Here is a 19,156-nt window from a genome sequence, read left to right as displayed (position 1 = left end):
CCATGGTCTCTCCCCCTAAGTTCCCACGAAAACACCGCTCCCTGAGGTCACCAATGTCCTCCTTATTGCCAGATACACTGAGCCAAATGGCACGGGCCCTTTACAGGCTTTATCTTACTTGATTGTTCTCAGCATTTGGCACTGGAGACCATGCCCTCCTTCCTGAAACCCTCCCTTCCCATGACTTCCTTGCCAACAGCAGTTCTTTTCAGTTCCGCTTTCAAATATTTATTGCCTTCCCATCACTGCAGTAGGCACCAGGACAATAAAAAGGGAAGGATTAACAATTGACCCCACACTTCAAGGAGTTTCCTTCTGGTCCCATGTAGGAGGGCTTCATGGAAACAGACTTGCAATACAAAAAGTTCCATATGAGCTGTGTACACATGGGGTACACATTAGGAGCTGCCAACCCAGCCAGAGAGGAAAGGGGCCAGGTTTGCTAGATAACTTTTGTCCTGAATTTCTTCCCATGTTCAACTCCTTTCTCTGGCCTCACCTGCCCTACTCTCCATTAACTGCTGGTATTCCCCCAAGTTTCTCTCTTTAGTCCTCTCTTCTTACTCCATACTCTCCTTAGGCTATCTCGTCTACACCCAAGACTTTAGCCACCACTTTTATTTTGAAAACCCTCAGACCTTTAGATCTAACCAAGCAGATTTCCTAAATTCTTGATTCATATATTCAAATTCTATACCAGTTAGCATTCCTTTTGCTACCTAACCAAAAGATCTAAAAATACAGTGACTTAAAGAAGATGAACATTTATTTCTCTATTTCTTGTCAAAGACCTTTCAACTCTTGCTTGTGCTATCTTCAAGTTTGCCTTCTGGTCCAACACAGCTGCTGGAGTTCCACTCATCATGTCCACATTCCAGGCAGCAGAGAGGATAAAGGGAATCTAAATTCCTGCTGGCTGTGAAAACACCCAACCAGCCCTGGTCTGCCCAACTCTGAACTTCTTTTCTGTGACAGAAAACTAAACTTTTATCTTAACAAGATAAGAATTATCAGCCATTTGTTCTAGTTATCTAGTGGTGAACAAAAAAAACCCAAGATATAATGGCATAAAATAACCACCATTTGACCATGCCCACAGATTCTGTGGGTGAGGAATTTGGAAAAGGGCACCACAAGGACCACAAGGACAACTCTTGTCCACTCCATCCATGTGTGGGGCCTCAGCTCAAATGACTTGAACTGCTGAAGGGGCCTCAGATGTCTGGGCTCTGGAATAGCAGGGGCTGAAGGGTCCACTTCTGAGATGGCTTCTTCATTCACATGTCTGGTGCCCGGGCTGGAAAGGCTGGGAAGGAAGAAGGACAGGCTCAGTTTGATTGACTATCTGTCAGAGCACCTTCCTGTGGCCTCCCCAGCATGGTAGTCTCACTATAGTCAGTCTTAGACGGCATCTCAGTGCTCAAGAGTATTACACAGTGGCAACATCAGGGCGTATTACGACGTAGTCTCAGAAGTAACATAGCATTCCTGCCACAGTATTCCGTTGGCAGAAGCATTCACAAGCCAGCCTAGATATACCGGAGGGGACAAAGTTCCCATCTCTTGCTAGAAGACATGTCAAAAAAATGTATGGCCATGTTTTAAATCCTAACCTGCAATAATTGAATCCTTAATGTTGACCTTCACACTCTTTCACTAAGTAAATGTCACATTTTGTATTGTTACTTCAGACTCCATTTCTAGCAACAAATTCAGTGTTAAGAATTACTGTCATTTCTGACTGAGACCTGACAAATAGTGGCTTAAATACATTCATGTAGAACAAGCCCACTGGGAGGCAGTCTAAGGCTGGCATGGCACTTCATGATTCACTGGGGACCCTGCCTTTTTTTAAGGATTAAAGACAAATCTTTATCTTACTTAAATTTTTTTCTGATTATAAAATAAGAACATGATATTGTGTAAGTTTGAAAAATGCTAAAGCACATAAAGAAGGAAATGAAATAATTTCTCATTCCAAAACTCAGAGATCATTACTGTATGGGGGTTTATTTTTCCCATCTTTCCCATGGTGCTTTATTTTTTTAAATACAAAAGTACAAAAATCCTATACAGTCCCTTTTTTTTAATTGTGGTAAAAAATACATAACATAAAATATACCATCTTAACTAAGTATATAGTCCAGTAGTGTTAACTATATTCATACGATTGTGCTAAAGATCTCCAGAATTGTTTCATTTCGCAAAACCAAAACTCTGTACCCATTGAACATCTCCCCATTTCCTCCTCCCCCCAACCCCTGCTAACTACCACCTACTTTCTGTTTCTATGAATTTGACTACTTTAGATACTTCATATAAGTGGAATCACACACTCTCCATTTCTTTGTGACTGGCTTATTTCACTCAGCATAGTGTTTTCAAGGTTCATCTGATTGTAGCATGTGACAGGATTTCCTTCCTCTTTAAGTTTGACTAATATTTCATTGTATGAATATACTACATTTTATTTATCCATTCATCCATTAATGGATACTTGGGTTTTTTCTACCTCTTAACTATTGTGAAAAATGCTTAGAGACCTTATTTATCTCTTAGACACCCTACTTTCAATTCTTTTGGATATATACCCAGTAGTGGGATTGCTGGAACATGTGGGAGTTCTATTTTTAATTTTTTTGAGGAACTGTCATACTGTTTTCCATAGCAATTGCATGTGTTTACTCCTGTAATCTGACTTTTCTTCCACTTAAAAATACATTCTGAGCATTTTCCCAGGTCAGAAATGTTCTTCTTATAGGACACAATATCCTGAGACTGCATAGGAATCCATCATCTACTTAACTATCCTCCATGAGGGAACATCTAGTTATAGCTTTTCACTATTATAAATGATATGCTGATAAACATTCTTTAGATAAAGCTTTACATCCACAATTTCCTCAGAATAGAATTCTTGAGTTAAGAAGTATGAGAATTTCTAACAAATAAGAAAGGTATAATTGACATACAATAAACTGCACATACTTAAAGTTCATAATTTGATGAGTTTTAACAGATGTATACAACTTAGACCATCACCACAATCAAAGTAACAAATCCTTTACCCCCCAAAATTTTCTCATGCCCTCTGCTCCTTCCCTGCTGGGTCATGTGATAGGTATATGCTTCACATTTTAAAAACTGCCAAACCTTTCCAAAGTTTGTACCACTTTATATTTCATTAGCAATATATGGAGTTCCAGTTGCTCCACATTCTCAATAACAGTTGGTGTGCAAACCTTTCCAAAGTTTGTACCACTTTATATTTCATTAGCAATATATGGAGTTCCAGTTGCTCCACATTCTCAATAACAGTTGGTGTGGTCAGGCATCTTAATTTTGGACACTCTAATTGGTAGTAGTATCTCACTGTGGTTTTAATTTGCATTTTCCTAGTGACTAATAATGTTGAACATCTTTTCATGTGCTTATTTGCTATCCATACATCTTTGGTGAAGTATCTGTTCAAATTTTTTTTTCAATTTTCTAAATTGGGTTGTTTTCTTATCATTGAGTTTTGAGAGGTCAATATATTTCCACTTAAAAGTATATTCTGGGTCCAAGTCCTTTATCAGCTGTGAGATTTGCATATTCTCCTAATCTGTGCCTTGTCTTTTCATTCTCTTAACAGTACCTTTCAAAGGTCAGAAGTTCTCAATTTTGATGAACTCTAGTTTATTAATTTTTTTCTTTTATGGATCATGCTTTTGGTATCATCTAAGAAACTTTAAGCTATACAATGCCACAAAGATCTTCTATGTTTTCTTCTAGAAGTTTTTAAATTTTAAGCTTTATACTTATGTCTATAATCATTTTGAATTTTTACATATCGTGCAAGGTATATATCAAATTTTATATTTTCACATATAGATATACAATTGGTTAAAAAGGCTTTACTTTGTCCCTTGAATTGCCTTTGCACTTGGTCAAAAATCAATGACCATATATGTGGGAATCTATTTATGGACTCTATTTGTTCCGTAGAAATATTTGTCCATCTCTACATCAATACCACACTGTCTTGATTTCCATAGCTTTATAATAAGCATTGAAATTAGATAGTGTAAGTCCTCTTTGTTATTTTTCAAAGTTGTTTTGGGCATTTGAGGTCCTTTGCATTTACATATGAATTTTTAAAACTGAAGTACACACAATAAAATGTACAGATCTTATTGTACAGTTCAGTGAATTTTGGCATGTGAATACACTCATGTAACATCATCCAGATCAAGAAATCAAACACTGTCAATTTCTACAAAAACAAAAGCCTGCCAGGATTACACTAAATCTACACATTAGTTTGGAGAAAATTGATATTTTAACAAAATGCTTTTATGTATTTTTAAAACCATACTGAGGCTTTAACTTTTTCCCCCTATGCTGTGCTTTCCTCCCTGTGACTATTTTATGACTGGAAGTTTGTACTTCTTTATTCCCTTCATTAGCTTTTACTTTGTTGACAAATCTTATCAAAATTTCTGTCTTTTGTTTTGGTTGGAAAGGTTTTTCCTTTCCAAAATTTTATAAATCTTCACTTGTCTCTTTCTCTAGTAGTTCTATGGTTTCATTATTTTTTTCATTTCAATCTTTTGTTTTGACATGAGGCAAATAATCTAACTTCATTTACCCTTGGCTTTCTTTCCTAGTTACATTTAGCTTCCTCTAAATATTGGACAACAAATCCAAGTGAGTTTCCAGTTTACAAACAAGGAAACTGAGGCAGAGAGGCAACTCACTGCATTTAAGGTCACATAGCCATTAATTTATATAGTCACTATTCAAACCAGGTCTTTTGATGCCAAGTCCTGTTCTCTCTTCACGGCAGCCTTGGTAATCAAACTATGGTCCATGGGCAAGCAGCACTGGCCACACCTGGGAGCTTGTTAGAAATGTAGAATCTTGGGTCCCACCCCATACCCACTGAATCAGAATCTGCACATCTACCAAGTTTCAGAAGTACTACTGTGATACATATTCCCCCAAATTTAGAGTACCTCAGAAAACTCTGGGGCACTTGTTGAGCTCCATCCCTCCTCAATAGTTTAACTTGGTAGGTCTGAGGTGAAGACTAGAAATCTGCATTTTAACAAGCCTCTCAGATTATTCTTATGCTGGAGGCCCCATGGATCACTTGAAAAATGCTCTAAAACACTTGCAAAATACTCTAAGACTGTAACCTGGGACACCAAAAGTGGTGGCTGATTATGTCTCCCTTTCTCAACTTACATGTGTGCTTTTAACCTGAAAAAGGAGGTAACAACTTTCTTACATGTCAATTTGTGCAAATTAGGTTGTTACAATGAGGATGTTGACTAAATCTTTGATTTCACAGAAAATCAAATGAAAACTAAGGGCAAAAGGCCTTCAATCGATCCAGAATTTAGAGCAGGCAGCGGAGAGAAGTAGAAGACACATCCACCCAAACAGATCGAGAATATTTCCCCCTATTTCAAATTTTGTCAATTATGTCCATGAGTCTTCATGAATAAAATGATGACAATAATAACCTGCCAGCGGGTAGAAAGAACCTGCCTGTCAACTTCCCGAACTTTTGTTCCCAGTCTCCACGTCCCCAGGCTGGGGCGAGCAAACGCTTCAGGATACTAAGCAGACTCCGGAGGTCCGTCTTCGCCAGCTCAGATTACCCGGAAGCCGACGCCACCTGGCCAGAGGTGAGGCCCGGGGGACCAAACCGTAGACCGCGGAAGACTCGCCTGAGCCTCCGGGCTGGAGACACAGCCCAGTCTGAAGGACTCCATAATCAATACTTCATTAGGAACCTCCTCTCCATTGGCTGACGCCACCACCCCCGCTGGCAGTGGCCCAATGAGGAAGGAGTTGGGAGAGCTCTTCTGAATAGTGAGCAAGTTCTGGTGACGTAGCCACCTGAGACTGGCTGCGACCGCGCGGGGCGGGGCCAGCTCGGGCGGCAGCGAGCGCCGCTGGGGCGGCTCAGTGCGAGCAGCGGTGGGGCGAGCAGGGAGAGCGGGCAGGCGCGGGTCGCGGACGGCGGCAAGATGTTCAGCTGGATGGGGCGGCAGGCGGGCGGGCGCGAGCGCGCGGGCGGAGCGGATGCGGTACAGACTGTGACCGGCGGCCTGCGCTCACTCTATTTGCGCAAGGTGCTGCCGCTGGAGGAGGCGTACCGCTTCCACGAGTTCCACTCGCCCGCGCTGGAGGACGCCGACTTCGAGAACAAGCCCATGATCCTGCTGGTGGGCCAGTACAGCACGGGGAAGACCACCTTCATCAGGTAACCCGCCCCGCACTCTGCCTGGACTCCTGCCTCCCACCACCTAAGTGGACGTGGCCCTCCCCACGTGTGCGCGTGTTTCACCAGCCTCCCGCCGCCCTCCGGCTTCCAGCAGCACCCACTTCCCTTCACGGAACCCCCTCTTCGCTGCTTCCGTCTCCAGCATCAGCGTGACCTCAGGCTTCCCGTGCGAACGCGCTGCCCAGGTGCCCGAGGCCCGCCCCGGGGCACGGCCGCGGGAGTAGGGACACGCTCCCCCACACGGGCAGGAGGGTCTCGGGAACCCCTTCTCCGTGTAGCACGCCCTCCTTCCCTGCTCTTGGAAAGACACTCTTCTGGGCTGACTTTGTCCCCTGGCCTGGGGACTCGGGGAAGACAGGGAGAGCGACACTATAATAAGCAACTTCGTGACGAGTGAAGTCTAGGGCTGGGAATGGGGACAAAAGTATGGGGTATCAGAATGGGCTATTGAGTCAGAGTTGGAGAGTTAGCCAGTGCCGGGCGCGTAATTTTATTGAATGAATGAATGAATGAATGGCAACAGTAGAGGGTATTGACCATGCTCCCTTCCCTTGAGTTCCTGGCGTGCAACCCCCCACCACAGGGTTTCGGGGGAAGGGATAGACAGGCCGCTTTCATTCAGCTCTGGCACAGCCTCGCTTTTACCCGACCATAGGAAGTTAGCTGTGTGCAGCAGCCACGCCAGCCCCGCGCCCAGTGGAACTAAGGGGGAGTGTCATATTACTAGTCGTAAGTTTCCTTTTCTTAGACGGGTCATTGCCTCTTCGTTCACCCTTGACAACTGAAAACATTTGTCATGCTCGCTGTGTCTCCAAAAAACAATTACTGTGTGTGTCCTAAGGTTCAAGTCATATAGCTTCATCCAAAGTGATTTTTCATGGGAAATAATTTACAGGGAAACAGATTGGTTTTTGAAGAAGTTATTTTACTTCTAAAGCAGCTGACATATTAAGATCCACTTTCTGTGGTGAGACTTGTTTTCCTGGGTTAAGCTGTGTCAGTTGAAACAAAGTGACCAATTATTTAAGGTTTTGGAAATTGTAACAATCTCTCCATCATTCATTGATGTTCAACAGATATTCAGAAGAGTATCTATATTTAGATATATGCCATTTCAATTAAGTAGTGGCTTCTTTTCTTCTGCTCCAGTGACCTAAATAGTTCCTACAAATAAAGTAGTTGTCATTACAGGACATATGTTCAATCCAGGCCTGCAGATACACTATGAATGAATTTAGCAAAGCAAATATACACTCCATTGAAATATAGTTCTAGACAGTAGATTGTAAAGGAAGACAGAAGAAAATAATACAAAAATTGTTTTATTTGGTGCTTATTAAACAGCTGAAAATAGTATTAAGTATATCACCCCAGACACTCAAAATGAATCACAGAAATATGGCAGTAACTGGTGCTTTGCAAGAGACAAACAACACATTTAAGATCTCAGTAACACTAACCAGTTTTTAAATGTATGGGATAATACAGTATTATGACCAAGTGGTACAAGAGTGGGATGTGGACCTTTTGCAGTATACAAAGGATAAGCAGATATTATTATTATAATAATTAGCCGTGGCATGTTCACAGCACCCCTGCCAGCTCCTCCTGTCTGCGCCATGAGAGCTTTATTGTGCCACATGTGAATAGAAGCCCCTGTTGATGCCGCACCAACCTGGGCATGATGTGGTCCTCTCTCTGCTTCGTAGCCTGGATAATAAGCAAGCCTAAGGCGGGAGAGCACAGCTCACAGGAACACGAATTGGTCTTGTTTTTTTCAGCTTACTATTTCACTATATTCTTTGTCACTCTTCTCTCTGTTTTATCTTTGGAGGGAGTTTTGTGGAATGGTTAAGCATAGTTTTAGGAAGGATTTTGAAATTTGACTCTATCTAAATAGACCAATTTACAGTAGGTGCTGGAGCCACGTGCAACCCAGGCTGAGGGAGGAGTCACTTTACCCGTAAGTCTCTTGCTCTTGAGACCTTCCCTGGCCTGAGTGACATTGTCACTGGACAGAAGACACAAAGTGGACCTGTAAAATTAGAAGAAAATCAGGGTAGCAGGAAGCTTGTGAGGCCCCAGAAACCTGAGTGTGATTTCAGTTTGGTTTGAGCTAGGAGGAAGAGATTTAGCTCCTGGAATGAAAGCCCCAAACAAAAGGGCAACTACCCTCTAGCGTCCTGCACTGAAATTGGGGAGCAGAGGGATTGGTCTGGGGTGCTGACCACATTGGATCCTGCCTGCATCTGTGGCTGTCTGCTCTGAGGCTGGTCAGTTCCTGGGTTGTTTGCTTCTAGCCATGGAGCACTGGAAGCTCACACTTGGCTATGGGTGCACCTGTCTACTTAGTTACAGGTTGTTATCCACCTGGCTTCCTGCACATCCCTAGAGGTCACTGGCAGCACAGAGCCTGCATGATAAGGAGGGAAACTTCTCATTGTAAAGCTACTCAGCGAGGCCTTTGGTGTGCATTCCACACCTCTAATGAAACCTTACTCTTCCCCTGCTTTGTCCCATGACTGGGAAGAACTGGGAGCCCCACTAAGACATAGTGAGCCAGGACATTCATTGGGAGTGAGGAAATGAAGTGTGAGCCTTGTTCTAATAAAAAGGTCTCCTAGCTGGGGTGGCTGAAGAGCTCACAAGTGTCAGGAAACGTGCTTACCATAGGGGCCAAGGGCAGGGAGAGGATGAATGGGGTACTTTGCTCACCTGGATCACAAAATGGGCTCAGAGGAGATTCAGATGTGATGGAGATATTTGTCAAAGTCTCCTTGGCAGAAGCAAAATAGCTGGTAAACCCCATTGTCTCACTGACAGTTTTCTGAGAAGACAGAGGATGCGATGAGAGGAACTGTTGGTGCTCTACCTCTGAGCAACAGGAAGAACTGCCAGAGAAGGAGAGGAGATGGGCATAGGCCAAGTGGCCGTGTGGGCTTAGACTCTGTAACAGCCAAAGAAGGTAGATGTCAGGCTTCACCAGGCTTGTGTCCAAAACCTGAAGAAAACAAATTTCAGATGCTACCCCAGAAAACCCCTGAGCCCACATGCTCTGAAGAAAGACATTTCACTGAGAGGATGTGAGGCTCACCAAAAATCAATTCAAACCAAACCACATAGTTGTAACTTCTGATTTTTTAAAGCTCCACTTTCTCTCTTCCCCCTACACCCTGTCTCCTCCCAGATTTATTCTGAGGATAAAAGAGAAGTCACTGAAGAAGCTATATGGGCCTTGTAAGAGCAGTTAGGCAAGAAAAAGAAAGAAAAAGCATATAGATCGGAAAGAAAGAAGTAAACCCATCTCTACTCACAGATGACATGATCTTGTATATAGAACATCCTAAGGATTTAAGAATATCCTAAACTCTTACAACTTAAAACTAATAAATGAGTTCAGCCAAGTGTCAGGATACAAGAGCAATATACAAAATCAACTGTATTTCTACTCACTAGTAATGAACAATCTGAAAAACACATTAAGAAAACAATTCCATTTGTAGTAGCAACTAAAAAATAAAATATTTAGAAATAAATTTAACAAAAGTAGTGTAAAACTTATGCACTGAAAGCCACAAAACATTGTTGAAAGAAATTAAAGAAAACCTTTAAAAAATGCAGAGACATCCCATGTTCATGGGTTGGAAGACTTAATATTCTTAGAATGGCAGTACTACTCAGAGATATGCAGATCCAGTGCAATCTCTCCCAAAATCCCAACTGCCTTCTCTGCAGAAACTGGTGAGCTGATCCTCAGACTAACCTGGAAATGTGAGGGATCCAGGATAGCCAAAACAGTCTTGAAGAAGAGGAAAGTTGGAGTTCTCACACTTCCTGATTTCAAAACTTACCACAAAGCGACAGTAAACAGACAGTGTGTTACTGGCAGAAGGATAGACATATAGATCAATTGAATAGAATAGAGAGTCCAAATCTGTTTTTGCAAAGGTTCCAAGACCATTCATTGGGGGAAAGAATATTCTTTTAAATAAATGATGATCAGACAACTGAATATCCACCTTGCAAAAGGAATAGAGAATTGCTGCTCATACATACAGGATTTCTTTTGGGGTATGATGAAATGAAGTCAGATAGTGGTGTTAGTTGCACAACTTTGTGAATATACTAAGATCCACAGAACTGGACCCTTTAAAAGGGTGTATTTTTTGGTGCATGAATTATATCTCAAAAGTGCAAAGCACTTCAGTCTTCCAATACACAATATCCTGTGATTTAAGTTCTATAATTCTGCAAATAGTGCCAGTCAAGTAGTTTCTGCATCTGTGTGCAGTAATTTAAAATAAAAATGGCTGCCAGGAAGAAAAACAAAGGAAAAAAAGTGGAAATAAGCTAAAAGGACACAAGGACAAGAGGAGCTAAGGAGTAGCCATGAGAGAAAGGGGAGTACAAATAGCCACAATTCCTATGTGGTTTTTTGGAAAGAAAGAATAAAAAAATTTTTCCTTATGTGGTTTCCTCCCTATATATTATTGTCGATGTATAAACACGTTCATTATTCAGAACATTAAAGCTAAGTTTGAAAAAAAAAGGCATAATATCTTCCTATAAAATGCTTGATAAAGAAATTGTGTTTTAAAACTAAAATATTAATATATAATATTAATCCATATTAATTAATAGGAGGAAAGGAGGCAGGAGTCCCATATGCAAGAGTGGAAACAAAGTTTAAGGATAATGTGAAGCATTAAGAAGCTGAAACAGTAGGCTGAGAGGGTAAAAATGCCTTAGGCAAGAAAAAAGACTTTTTAGGTATGATTAGAACAAGAAACAGAATCAGGAAGTGATGGGCCCACTGCTTGTCACTTTTTGCATAACATTAGCAGAAAGCAGAACTCCTCAGCTATTTCTCCCTTTCTCTGGCCCATAGATGGTAGAAGGAGCCCAGCCACATTTGTGAGGGGACTTACACCCCCGTAGGACGAGGGGCCCTCCAGGGCCTGGCACAGGCAAGGCCCGGTGAATACCTGGGTGGACAGGCAGGTGGGAGCACCGTGCAGGAAGAACCTGCCCTTGTGCTCCAAGAACTGTTTGGTGATTGTTCAGAAATCATGAAGAATATGAGAAGTAGTGGAAAATTGGAAGCAGGCAAATGTCCCAGTTTTCCAAAAAGGGGGAAAATAGATTCTGTTTAGGAACAAAGCTCTACTTCATTCCTTTGATAAGCTCTAGACTCAGTTATTAAAGGGAGGAAAAGTAAAGGTGCTCACAAGGAGGCAGCCTGACTAACTAATAAAAAAAAAATCCCACTAGGGAAACACTGGACCCAGTTTGGTGGTTCTCACCCTCACTCAGGCGCTGGGTCCCTGGAATCAGTCTTCTGTGCCAAATACTATGCCCTCTGCAGATCTCTCTGAAATACTGAAATATTTAATTTGTGTGGAAGAATAGACTATATTTGCGATAGATCAGACCTATACACCCTAGTGTGTGTTTATTCATATAATGTTGATTTCAGGGATGGGCCTAGCTATTCCAGAACATTCATGGGGTGTGTGAGAAAGAATCAACAAACCATTAGAGTTCTGGGTTACAAGAGCTGGGTGACTAGAAGCACCAGGTGGCATATGGCATAGGAGGGACCCTCACTCAGGCTTGGAGGTTGGGAAGGGCCCCCCCTTACAGTACATCCTAAAAGCTGAGCTCTGGGGAATGAGCCAGAATCAGCTCCCAAAGGAGACCAGGAAGGGAGGACAAAGAAGTGTCCATGGCTGAGGCCCAGTTTTCTCAGATAATTGGATGAGTGGTGGAGCTATGCACTGAGATGGGGACTCATGAAGAGAAAGAGTGGGGACATAGCTATCAGTTTAGACTTAAACCTATATTTAAGTGGACACCCAGGTGTAGAGTCCATAAGGGTTTCTGCACATGGGCCTGGGATGAAAGGATAGAAGCTTGTGGGGACACTGGGGTAAAGTCACCAGAGAGGTGGGGTAATGCCAGGGAAGGATAGTGGCTCAGAGCCATCGTAGGGCTCCTTTGGTTCCAGGTGACAGAAACCCAACTAAAAAAGACTTACCTTAAAAGGTACAGTTTTTCTCATGAAAGTGATGAGAAGAACATCAGTAGAGACCCCAAGTGATACCACCAAGACTATCTTTCAGCTCTGCTGCCTTCTCCATGATGGCTTCCTTCTTAGGCAGTTGCTCCACATGGGGTGGGGAGGTGGCCATCTCCAGTTGCAGGCTCACATTCTGCCAATTCACCAACCCCAGTGGAAAAAAAGAGAACCTCTTCCCCAGCAGTTTCAGTAAAAGTCTCAGATTTGTCTCATTGGTTCCATGTTGGCCATATGCCCATCCCTGAACCAATCCCTAAAGCCAGAGGAATGAAATACCCATGCTTGGAGTGGGTCGTCAGCCCCCAAACCATGTGAACTAAGGGTGGGGAAAGGTGGCTCGTTGGAGGTGCTGTTTTCAAAAGAGAAAAGGGAAATGGATGCCTGATGGGGAAACAGCAGCTGGCCCCCCCAAAAGGCAGGGGAAGAGAAGGTGGTGGTCAGCAGCATCAGATGCTTCTGGGAAAAGACTTAAAATGGAACCAGTGCATTAGGCATCAGGAGCCAGGGTGACCTTGGCAGGAGCTGTGTCTATAAGTGGTGGTGGTAATGGGAGCCAGGTGGCGGTGGGCTGAGGAATGGGTGGGAGGTGAAGTGTCAAATACAGAAAACTCTCAGCTGCTGGGCACTGTGGGGGCGGAGCTGTGCCCTGGTCACAGACATTCCAGAGATTTGGCTAAATTAGATGAGCACAACCTTGGCAAAGTTAACAGTTGACAGAAGGGGTCCGTAGAGGGGAACAGCTGGTGTCTATAAGAGGAGGCAGGAGTTGGAGCGAGGGCTCTGAGGAGGGCAGCAGGGGGCTCCAGGGCAGGCTGGGTGTGGCACTGATGGCAGCAGTCAGCTCAGTGAGTCAGTGAGACACTGCAGTTTGGCCTCTTACCCACTCATTACACCATGTATCTGACAAATGACAGCAGTGCCAGTGGGTTGGGAAAAATGTAGGGAGGAAAAGGTTTTTTAATTATAAAATTCTCTTCCTTTACTCTTACCTAGAAGCTTACTTCTAAAAGATGTTCAGTATGCTTTTAAAAACCTTAGGAAATTATGAACTAGAAAGCCATGGTTCCTGGATCTGGCTGCAGGTCAGAATCACCAGGAGTCCTGAAATACATCCCAGGGGCACATCCCAGACCCCCTGAATCAGAATCTCTGTGGGTGAGGCTTAGAAATCTGTTTTTGTCTTTGTTTTTATAAACCACTTCTCAGAGGGATTCTTAGGCAGCCTTCCCCAGGGAACATTTTGGGAACCATTAGTAGAGGAAGGATGCAGTTGATAGAATCATGACAACTGAACCTTCAAGCCTGAAGAGGGTCAGCCTCAACCCAGAAGGAGGAGGCTCACTTTGGTAAACCTTCTATAATGTGCTATTCAAGCTATATTTGTTCACATTTTTAGCAAATGACCTAATGAAGGTGTAGAAGTCATACTTACAAACCGGAAATTATGCAATTAATACAATTTAATAAATAGCCTTTTCACCTAATCTTCAAAAATAACTTTAATGTATGTATCATATTCTGTTGTTCATCTTGGAACATTATTTCTAATTGCATGCTGTTATGCATAATATTACAATGAATATCCTTAGCTATAAGTCTTTGTATTTCCATTTTTTTTCTTAAAATAGCTGTATGAGCATGAATTACTGCACCAAAAGGTATAAATGTTTTTCAAGTTAATATATGATCCTGATTTATATATGTAGGTACTATATGTGTTTTATCCTGAATATATGTATTCATCTTAGAATATAAGAGGATTATTATTTCACCAAACCATCAGTAAAACTGAGTATTATTATTAAAAACAAATACATATGATAGGAAAAAAATTTCTTTTAATTTGCTTTTTTTTTTTTCACTAGTTAAAGTTGACTGTGTAAAATATGTAGTCACCATCTATATTTCTTTGTGAATTATCTGTGATCTTTGACCGGTTTTCATTTGGAATGTTATCTTGCAGGTGTTTAAATGTTTTGCTTAATAATGGCTATCAATCCTTTGTCATAGTTACTATAAGGATTTTTCCAATTCAGGGTTTGCCTTTGAAATTTTTTGTAATTTTTGACATGCAGGTATATTTAACATTTGTGGTAAAACCTAACTTTTTTTCTTCTTTTGTGGTGTCTTTTATTGCTCTTATGCTTAGAAAATCCTTATTTAACCTAAGGTTCAGTAAATATTCACCTGTATTTTCTTTTTCTGAGTAGGTTTTTAAAAATATTTAACGCTTTAATCCACTTGGAAGTAAAATCTGTTTCAAAAGGTTTTTTCTTTTTGTACTTTTAACACTATTGAATAATCCCTACATTTTCCTACTATCACATATGCTTCCTCATATGCTAATTTATTAAATATCAGGATCTTTGGAACCTTTTCTTCCTGTCCTACTGTTCTGTTTGTAGATTCTTACATGCCACCATAACATCTCATGTACTGTCACTTTAAAATAATCTTTACTTAATGGTAGCACAGACCCTTCTGATCTCATTTCTCTTCATTTTCCCCATGCTGTCAATCATTATTTCCTTTTATTCTTCCAGAGGATCTTTAAAGTTACTTCATTAGCTTCTTCCCAGAAAATTCCACTGGGATCCACTTGTATTGGAACTGCATTACATCTGGATATTTGTTCTTCCCAAGCAGGAACTCAGCATAGCATTTACTCAAATCTTCTTTTATCTATCCCAGAAAGGTGGTTGATTTACTCATACTGGTTTTATATTCCCTTACTGATGTTGTTCTTTGGTATTTTATACTCCCTTGCTCTTGTGAATCAAAATTTTTTCCTTCATATTTTCTAGCTAAGCATTGCTTATATGTAAGAGAGCTACTGGGGTCTTTTTGTGTTTTGCTTTTGTATCTGTTCATTTGATTCTGACAGCTTTATAGTAGATTCTTTTGAGGTTTTAAGATAGACAGCAGTGTCAGTTACATTCATGATTACTTTATTTCCTCTTCTGTTTTCATATTTTATTGTATAGAAGTGAGCATCCATATCAAGCTTCTCATTTTAATGGTACTGCCTTTGTTATTTCACCTTAAGATACCATGTTAGCTGTTGGCTTAATATTTTATATATTAAATCACATTAAAAATTATCTATTACTAATTTTAAAAGAATTTCACTTGAGAAAATTAGAATGGATGTTGAGTTTTATTCATTGCCTTCTTAGCTTTTCCTTTAACCTATGTTCTGTGGAATGCAGTTCTGGGAGATCAATAGGTGTTCAAAGAGAAAAGGGATTCTGTAGTCAAGTGACTTGGGGAAATGCTGTGTTCTGTAGCCTCCTCATGAAGCTTTAGCCTCCTCATGAAGCTTTACAACCTAAAGCTCCCAGATCACCCTGAAGTCTGTTGTCAGATTCATAAATGACAAGTCACAGAGAACACTTAATAGGTCTTCATTTCATGAGCAGGTAAATGACTGGAAAAATAAACAGGACTGTAAGAAATTGGGAAGCAAGTTGCCTTTGATTCTAGTAAGCTTCCTCTCCCTTTTTTCTCCTTTCTTTCTTCCCTTTCCCAGAATAGCATGGAAGGTGGAAGAGAACACCACGAGTAAAGGCATAGGTTAGCCCGTGTAGTTTAAATTCCATTCATAGCTGGGAAATAGAGATGTGAAAAGGCTTTATGCAGCAAATTCCAGTTGCTTGGTCCAACAGGCTAATGTCCATTCCCTTAGTGTAGGTATAGCAGTTTCAAAGATTCCATCATCTGAACAAGCAGTCCTGGTAAAAATCTCAGTGACTTTTAACTAAGGGAAAAACAAAATTGAAAATAAAAACTAGTTTTCACACTTAAGGAAGACATACAGTTTTAAAATGGAAGTGAAGCTTGGCCTGACTTAGCTTTTCAATAACTCAAGGAAGATTAAAATTTTAAAGTAGATGAGATGTTTGCTCAGAGATATTTATCTCAGCATTATTTATAATAGCAAGAAATGGGAAGCTATTTAAATACCCCATAGTAAGGAAATGGTGAACTAAATTAATATGTATTCACGTTAGAATATTGCGCTTTCAAAGAATTTTTAATGGCAGGAGGAGACCTAAAGGTGAAAAATATAGATATGCAAAATTGCTTAAACACTTTGATCCCAATTTTATAAAGGAAAAATTATATTCACTGAAGAATGGATGAAAATACATCAAAATGTTAAAAGTAGTTATTATCCTGTACTAATGTGGTCTTAGGTGAACTGCTCTTAAGCACAGCTTTCTCTTCTGTAATAAGCTAGGGATCAAAATACGTGCTTCGGCCACAGTGAGTGTGATGTGATCAACCACATGTCTGAAATGCCTCGTCAACTGCCCTGCATGGTTTCATAGTAATCTGTTTGGGGGTGGTGGTGGTAGTGGTGGTGGTAGCTTGCCAGGAAATAACTATGTATTCTGGACCATTTTATAAGACTTTTGTGATAACAAATGTTTGGTTCTTCCCCCACTTCTACTTCTTGGCATTAAACATGAGGATAAACAAAGGAAACTACTTTAAAAACATCATTTGAGATTCAGGAGAAATCAGAGTTGAAGGACTAACCATTTTCAGTCCCCTGCCTAGTGAAATAGTGGGTCAAGAGTTATCCATAAAATAATACATTATATCAAATTTCTCAACACTTAATATAAATTGAAATGTATTTAAACTCATAGCCCTGGATTTAAAAATAAGGAAACAAAACTGCTCCTCCACTAAACTCAAAGTTGTACTTAATATATTTATTTCACATCTATGTGGTTTAAAACCTTAATGTAATACTCAAGAGAATAAAATGACTGTTAGGGTCAGTTAAATGCTCTTTTTAAAAATGTCCCAAGTCATCGCAGTGAATTGAACCCCCAGACTCTACATGCAGATGCCAACTATGTCCAGACATTTTAACAAGTCTTGTTTATCATTATACAAGCCATTTCTGTAGATTTTGGCTTGAGAATTTTTAAATGATGCTCATAAAACAACCCAAATATGTATGCCATATTATTTTTTCAAGTGCATACTCAATCATTGAGCAACTACTGAAAAGCCTTAGGCTTGTCTATTTGTTATGACTCACAGAACGCATTCCTGTACATGCTCCTGTTGCTGGAGGCTGGCTCAGCCTCCCAGGTTCTGATTTAGGGCAAGTAGTACTCTCACAGAACTAGTAAGAAATCCTAGGTTCTAATAAACCTCTTGATCTATTTGAGCCTTAGTGTTCCCATCTGTAAAATGGGGATAAAAGCAGGACGTATCCCATAAGGTACTTAGGATGAAATAAGTTTATTCTTGTAAAGACTCTAGCATATAACAAGTCCTCAGAAGTTAGGTGTATTACCAAAATAATTAATCCCTTTCCACTATTTCAAGCACAGATGTGAGAGTCAAAACCCAGGCAGGAGGCGTGGATGAATACTCTGGGGAGACAAAGTTCACAGCTGGAATTTTGGATGCCTGTCATTGAATAATACACCTTTTACTGTTTGTTTTTTCCCACTCATTCTTAAGCCCATTCTTGAGAAGACAGTGCTTGGATATGTTAAGGGACTTTTCAACGTCTTGAAGACTTTCTTCCCTTGGTCACAAATACCATTTTTTTTCTATGAAGTTAAAAAAAATTTCTAGTGTAAGCAATGGAAGAAAACAGACACTGTCCACATACACCCGTCATAAAAGCAACTGCCTGAGCCCAGGCTGAGCGTGGCAGCCGGTGTGCCTGGGAGCCGTGTAGACAAGGCCGAGCCCTGGGCCTCGGCAGGCAGGGACAGGGAGATGCCAGGGTCTCATGTCCTCCCTGCTCCTGCTCCTCTGGCTGCTTGGAATGTAAATGTCTGTCCCTTTTTACACTGGACTTGGGACTCTTGGGGCAGCCAGCACTGAAATCGGCTGCCCCCTCTGAGAACAGGAAAAGGAGAGCAAGGTGGAGCCCAGGACAAAAACCCAGTCTAAGCACAGGATGCCTGTGCCGTGGGCTCTGAGGGAGGCTCAGAACTGGGGGTGTTCTTCTCTGTAGTCTTCCTGTGGCCTCTTGTTCCTTTGAATTCTTGTTATAGTAGAAAACACCCCAGAGTCCCTGGAATTCGTAGCTTTGGAAAAGCCTCAAAAAAAAAAAAGCTTAGCACAACTGGCCGGCCTCGTATGTAAGGCAGGGTGCCTGACCTGTGTTTGTACGCTGCACCTCAGGAACCGTTCAGACTCTTCCTTTCAAGGCTGCTGGTTTCGAATCTCATTGCTTTGCTCTCACTTTTGTCCATGTCAGGTGTGCCATGACACTTTGTCTGGGTCCTGGATGTTCTTAGTTCCCTCACCACATGCGGCACATGCCTCCAGGCCCAGCAGGGTGACATAGGTGTATCTGAGTCGCACAGTCCCATGGTGTGAAATTCTGGGTGGTCAGCTCAGAGCGTCATGTATTACCTCATGCCCCTGCCAGGTCCCACGTGGGACATCAGAAGCCAGGGGCTGTGTGGGAGCCCAAGGCTGTGGGGTGAGCCTAATGTAAAAGCCAAGCCTCAGGCCAGGAGGGAGGAGCTCCAGGCTCCCAGTCCTGCAGGGCCACTAGTAAGTTTGACCAGCAACAACCCTGCCCTGCTCTAATCCTCCGTCTCTTCACCTGTGAAGAAGCCGTTCCTAAGAGACTCGGGGGCTCGGAAGTTCTGAGAACGGGCGGTGCCCTGAAGGAGTGACAGTCTTTCAGAGGAGAGGAGACAGGCCCTCAAAGAGCACCAGCGCTGGGTGTGCTGGGAGGGGCTCCGCGGAGAAGGGGAGGCGGGAGTGGCCCCAAAGGCCCCGGTGTGATCCAGCCACTACCCTCGAGGAGG

At 41.7% G+C, this 19,156-nt stretch overlaps 1 protein-coding gene and 2 long non-coding RNA genes across 4 annotated transcripts in view; 1 reads left to right on the top strand and 2 right to left on the bottom strand.

The window, feature by feature from the left end:
• Positions 1 to 212: 212 nt before the first annotated feature.
• On the bottom strand, positions 213 to 5,820 carry LOC118972477 (uncharacterized). Its single transcript, XR_005061494.2, has 2 exons — positions 5,511 to 5,820; positions 213 to 1,306 (listed from the first exon to the last, which is right to left on the bottom strand). It is a non-coding gene; the product is annotated as an uncharacterized lncRNA (long non-coding RNA).
• A 127-nt stretch (positions 5,821 to 5,947) lies between these two features.
• Positions 5,948 to 19,156, top strand: part of EHD4 (EH domain containing 4) — a 68,926-nt gene continuing 55,717 nt past the window's right edge. For both annotated transcript variants that reach the window (XM_037018849.2, XM_017642852.3), the window contains exon 1: positions 5,948 to 6,256. In XM_037018849.2, coding sequence (XP_036874744.1) covers positions 6,021 to 6,256 — 236 coding nt within the window. In that variant the 5' untranslated portion in view covers positions 5,948 to 6,020. The remainder of the gene's footprint in view (positions 6,257 to 19,156) is intronic.
• Positions 7,284 to 12,552, bottom strand: LOC108385413 (uncharacterized). Its single transcript, XR_012120665.1, has 3 exons — positions 12,315 to 12,552; positions 8,993 to 9,224; positions 7,284 to 8,312 (listed from the first exon to the last, which is right to left on the bottom strand). It is a non-coding gene; the product is annotated as an uncharacterized lncRNA (long non-coding RNA).

This window comes from Manis javanica, chromosome 8 (assembly GCF_040802235.1).
Source record: "Manis javanica isolate MJ-LG chromosome 8, MJ_LKY, whole genome shotgun sequence".
Classification (NCBI taxonomy): Eukaryota; Metazoa; Chordata; class Mammalia; order Pholidota; family Manidae; genus Manis; species Manis javanica.
This window is presented reverse-complemented; position numbering and strand designations above follow the sequence as displayed.